At 37.4% G+C, this 5,714-nt stretch overlaps 1 protein-coding gene across 1 annotated transcript; it reads right to left on the bottom strand.

The window, feature by feature from the left end:
- Nucleotides 1-1,552: 1,552 nt before the first annotated feature.
- Nucleotides 1,553-4,515, bottom strand: il19l (interleukin 19 like). Its single transcript, XM_059330124.1, is given in 6 exon segments — nt 1,553-1,645; nt 2,427-2,489; nt 2,596-2,748; nt 3,221-3,283; nt 3,402-3,590; nt 4,266-4,515. Coding segments are annotated over 6 exon segments (684 nt in total). The 5' UTR covers nt 4,389-4,515.
- Nucleotides 4,516-5,714: the final 1,199 nt, after the last annotated feature.

Raw genomic sequence — 5,714 nt, 5'->3', positions numbered from 1 at the left:
TCCTTCAACCAGCACATCAAAAACATCGCCAAAACAGACTTTTTTTGCACCTCAGGTACATTGGCTGCCTCCGTCCTTCCCTCACCCTCTCAGCTGCTGAGACCCTCACCCATGCTTACATCTCATTCAGACTCCACTACTACTACTCTATGGTTCACCATCCAAAACACTCAAGAAACTACAGTACATCCAAAACTCTTCTCACTCACTCCCACACCCGTGACCACATCACTGCTGTCCTCCATAACCTCCACTGGCTCCCAATCCCCCAGTGAATCCACTTCAAAGTTCTCACTTTTACTTACAAAGCCCTTCATAACCAGGCTCCTACCTGTATGAGCTCCTCCACCGGCACACTCCATCCCGCTCTCTTACTAAACAGTGCACCTGGGGTGACAGGGCATTCTCCAGTGCTGCTCCCACCCTCTGACACTCACTCCCAAAAACCATCCGCGACTCCCCCTCACTGTCCATCTTTAACCAAACAAATTAAAAACTCACCCCTTCAAATCTGCCTACACCCACTGACTTTTTCTCTCTTCTTTAAATTTTTTTCTTTATTTATTCCCTGTGAAGTGTTTTTGAGTGTCTTGAAAAGCGCTATCTAAATGGAATGTATTATTATTATTATTATTATTATTATTATTATTATTATTATTATTATTAAATGTTAAAACGGGAGAATTAAGTGTTATCCGAAAGGTCATTTGGCATTGTGAAGGAAATTTGGTATTTCCATAACTCTAATAACACCATGTGAGAAGGGAACGTGGAAATAAGTGAGCTCTGTCCTGATGTGATGTACAGGGCAGGAAGTTTAGGGCGACATTGCCTCTTGCTTAAGAGCCAATGCTGGAAAGTGCAACAACCACAAGTCAAGCAGTGTACGGGACTTTGTTGCTTTGTCAAATAACCATCGGGGACTGAGCGGTGTATTGGACTACGGATGTGTTAATAAAACCTGGAGAACTGAGTATTGTGTGCGTCTTGTTTGGCCAGCTCACCCATTAATTTAGTGCAGTTGTCAAAAAAACACAGTTTTTGCTAGTGTGCCATTGGTTAAGGTCCACGTGTCAAGCGTGGCACCTGTGCCTAAGGCTGCTAACCCCTGATCTAAATTGTGTCGGCTGAAAATGTTGTATTTCTATTGGTCGACACTAGATAATAAAGCAGAGCAGACTTCACAGTATATTGAAAAGAGAATATTTTTTTAATGAAAATTATTAAATTAAATTAAACCACTTTGAAATTAAAAAGGTACAATGAATAATAACCTTACAGTACAGTAGAAGCACACATACACACCTGAACAATGTTATATTTTAGATAGATTTATACACCTTAGTCATGTTAATTATAAATATTGTATAAAAAATATTATTGGATAAAATACACATTAAGTTAATTCAAGTACAAAACAGAGAAATGTCCAGTGGCACAGAAGTGAGGTTAACACACCTTCACTCTGTTTACAAGTAATGTCAGGTCAGGAATTACATCTTTGAGTTAGCTTGACGACTCATTTGTCGGCATTCAGTCGGTTTCTGACTGATTATGTGACGGTTTTCTGGCCGAGTCCCTCCAGCCACTCCAGCACCGTGTCCAGTTCTCCCACGGCCTTCTGGGCTGCCTGGGTAACGTTGAGCTGCTCAGTGAAAAGAAACGGAGAAATGGAAGAGAGGACAGTGGATTTAATTATATGAATAACTGAATAGATACTATTTTTTGTTTGCTTTGTGTCATTGGTTAATATGTTCATTTTTATGTCTGTTCAATGTTAAGCACTTGGTGCTTGTAATTTCTTAGTTGTAAAGCACTTTATGCTGCAAGGTACTATTCAAATAAACAGTATTATTATTATTTATTATAATTATTTATTATAATTATTTATTATAATTATTTATTATTATTATTACTATTATTATTATTATTAGTAGTAGTAGTAGTAGTAGTAGAAGTATATTTTCCATTAATCCTTTCCATTAATGATTAAAAAAATAATTCATATAATTTTCTTTGTCTGTTATTTTTGCATGGCGACCTATCAGGATATTCAACCAGTAAAATAGATTACTATAAAAGATAAAGGTTGCTTATAAAAAACCTCAAGACAATGGTTTTCTTTAGAAAAAAAACCTGTTTTGAGAAAAAAAACATTTGTATTTTTGAGGTTTGGTTGTTGTAAGTTTTCACGTCAATGTTCTTATTTTAAGATATTATTAATACTATTGAATTATACCTGATTTAGACTATTTAAGATAATAAAATGTTCAAAAAGAATATTTCTGAACAGCACACAAACTGTTGCCCATGAATACTAATAAAAAAACAAGATCTCACTTGACAAAGTTAATTAAATTGTGCCCTCTACAGTCCACTGTGTGTATGTTATTATACAGTGAGTTATTATTGAGTACGGTACATACCTTGATAAACTCAGCATGCAGGGAGTCAATAGTTCTCTGCGTGTCCTCTGCACAGTGGCAGTGCTGCACAGAACAAAACACAAATATTAATACCACTGATTTCTTTTTTCCCCCTCTTTTTTTATAATACTCTTGATTGAACAAATCAGTTATTGAACAGCTAACTTACACATTTATGTATGTCTCTTCTGATGCTGACGAAAGCGTTGGCCAGGGCGCTGGAGCAGCTCTGGTGCTGTGGTTGAGCGGAGGCGTAGTTGCTGAAAACTCTCTCAACGTAGAAACGCAGCACGAGACGCAGGAAACAGCAAATCTGACCGTCCTGATGGAGAAATACAAAGGTCAGACTCAGGCAACTCTCACACATTCATTTAACACACTCATGTACTGCTAATCCTCTAAAAAAAAACAAAAGTCTGCCTGAGGTTAGGTTTAGGAAAAGGTTTAGAGTTAGAGCCAAAAAGTTGTTTTTGTTTGTTTGAAGTGATCTACTCAACTTTATTTATTTGTAATTATGTGATCTAGTTTAGAACAAGTTTCAGGCATATGATAAACAGGCCTATTTTCAGAAACCAGAAGATGTTATCTTTTAAACGAAGCCCCATACATGCACTTAGATCTTACAGGGATTCTGTTATAAGCTTTGGTTCAAAACTGTTTCTACCCTCACCGAGCAGGTTTTAAGAGGTTATTAAGTCTTTATCTCTGGCTTGGGGCAGATAAATATTCAAAATCTTAAACTGGAAATTAGGATATAAAGAACACCAGCACTACATGGTAAAAAAGAAACTCACCTGAACATGCTTGATCAATGATTTGTCCAGAAGTTTCACTCCGATCTCACTGTCTCCTTCTACCTTTAATACAAAGACCATAAAGAACAAATGAGAATCTCTCGTTTCTGGTATTTTTCTGTGGTAAAGTATTTGCTCTATTGATTTCTGTTATTCATTTTTAATCAGTGTTTGAACTCACTGCATGTGATCGTATGGTAGTGTAATATCTGCGCAGCTCGTGTGTGTGAGCGTTGACAGAGCAGCTGTCCAGGTGAAGAGTTTTGCTCTCGGCAGTTTCACTCAGACAGCTGAGCAGGAGGAGCAGGCCGAGAGAGGAGCCGAGCAGCATCTGCATCATGGTGGTGGTGGTGGTGGTGGTGGTGGTTATCTGGTTGGAGAACTAACAGAAATATTTTGGTTGTTAAAATCTCTCCTGTTACTCAAAAATTATATATAGATCATCTATTTCAGGTGTTTTCAGTCTTTTTTTCCAGCCAAATACACCTGATAAGATCCTGTCATGTATGTCTGTTTTTAATATAAATATTTAACTGATTAATATTCTGATCATTTAAAGAATAAATCCAAAAACTTTTCAGGGGCTCATTGGTAAAGTGCCATGTACCCTTGAAAGTCCCTGGACCCAACTTTAAGAATCACTGAACAGAGGCTTACTTAAATTATTGATTATTCTGTTTAACATATTTTTTTTAATCATAATTTAATTTAATTAAGTCAATTTAAAAAAAAACAACAGTAAAAGATCAAATAAATAAAATCTAATTTCCCGAGAGCCCAGGGTGATTTGTTACAATTTTTGATTTATGGTGCTCTGATACTCAAAATAAAGAACAAAATAAAGCAAATATAGCATTTTGCTTAATAAATGACACCAGCCATCTAAAATATATTTTGTAATATTTCAGCACTATAGTAAAGCATTAGTTTAACCATTCAGTATGCAACTAAAGCATATAAAATCGACCCAAAAAATGTTATTTGCATATAATCTCCATCACCCATTGCCTTGACCCTGGCCAGCACCACCTGTGTTCACACTCACCTGTGTGTGTTTCTCAGAGGAAGAGTCCTGGGAGTGATGTGCCTCTGTGACTCCATGCTGTCTCCTCTTATAGTGAAGTGAGGGGGATTTTCACCAGGTGCTGCACAACTTGCACCGGCACATACACACTCATGCATCTGCACAGGTACGCGCGTGCAAATTGGTTTACAGGAGGAGGAAGTTATGTTGCAATTAAAGGAACTGATGTCTCAATACCTGATTGACAGACGTGGAAAGGAAAAGTCTGAAGATTTCCTCCTCCCTGATGTTGTCATTGTAGAGAAACAACTTCACTGCGAGTGATGTAATGATTTAATGAGCCATTCATTAGATTCTCAGAGTGTCGTCACTCCTCTGCAGCGTTTATGTAGTCAGCTGTGTGAAGCGGTTATTAGTTGCATCATTTGGCTTTTAAAATATGTCGATCTATTGTTTTAAGGTAAGAAGGTGGGTGCGTATTGTATCAATAACTCGTTTCAAAGACGTCTGACTGATCAACAAGTCTTCTTACATATTAAATGTGTGTTCACTGAAAATGAAACTTCCCTCAGCACATGTACGAGATACCCCTACTCTTTTCTCATCGAGAAACACTCTCTCCAGCAGTGACTTCACTCCTGTCAGACAAGTCCTGATCGGAAACTCCTACCGGACCTGCTCACCTGCTTACCTGGCCAGGTTAACTTCTGCAAAAAGATTTCTTGAAGTGGAAAGATTCATGAGCAGGGAAGTCCAGAGGTAAACAGGACTAACCTGTGTTCATGGAACATATGTATAAATATGATCTATAGCAAGAAAACAGGGAAGTGAAAAATTTCCAGATTCCCATCTAGGGGGTGTATTAGGTGAACAGAGTGTAGTAAAAATAGCTCCCAGCACTTCCCAGCTCAGGAATGCTTTGTGCTTCTTTCTAACCACTAGAGGTCACACCGAAGCTTTTTGAACATGGAAAAACTTCTAATGATCCAAGTCACAAGTGTCTTAATATGTGGCCCTGCTTTAACAGCTGCTGAATATATCACCTCCTGGGCTAGAATAATCTGCTCATAGGACTTTTACTACTTTAATACAAGGCACTGTATACGTTTTTCTTGAAATTGAGTCATATTTGCTTTGACAGAAGCCAGATGTTTCCTGTTTAAAAAGTAACATAAAATCCTTTAATTTAAGTTATTTTGCACCCTTTAGGAGCTGCAGGTTGAGAACCAATAGCTTAAGCTAATAATGTTTTTTGATATTTTTTGATGTATCAGTAGTACTTTTCAGGGCTGTGCTAAAAATGAACATCTTGTACCCTCTGTTACATTTTGGGATGCTATCGACTAAAGTTTTTATATGAGAGATATCAGGTCAGCAAGAAGCAATGAAGCCAGATGATCACTGTTAAATAATACCCAGAATATTTTTCTCTCTGTTGCAGTTCTAGCTGAATATATTCTCTTGTTTTTT

Source organism: Centropristis striata, chromosome 3, assembly GCF_030273125.1.
Source record: "Centropristis striata isolate RG_2023a ecotype Rhode Island chromosome 3, C.striata_1.0, whole genome shotgun sequence".
NCBI classification, from domain to species: Eukaryota; Metazoa; Chordata; class Actinopteri; order Perciformes; family Serranidae; genus Centropristis; species Centropristis striata.
The sequence above is the reverse complement of the archived record's forward strand: the minus strand, read 5'-3'. Positions and strand labels throughout refer to the sequence as shown.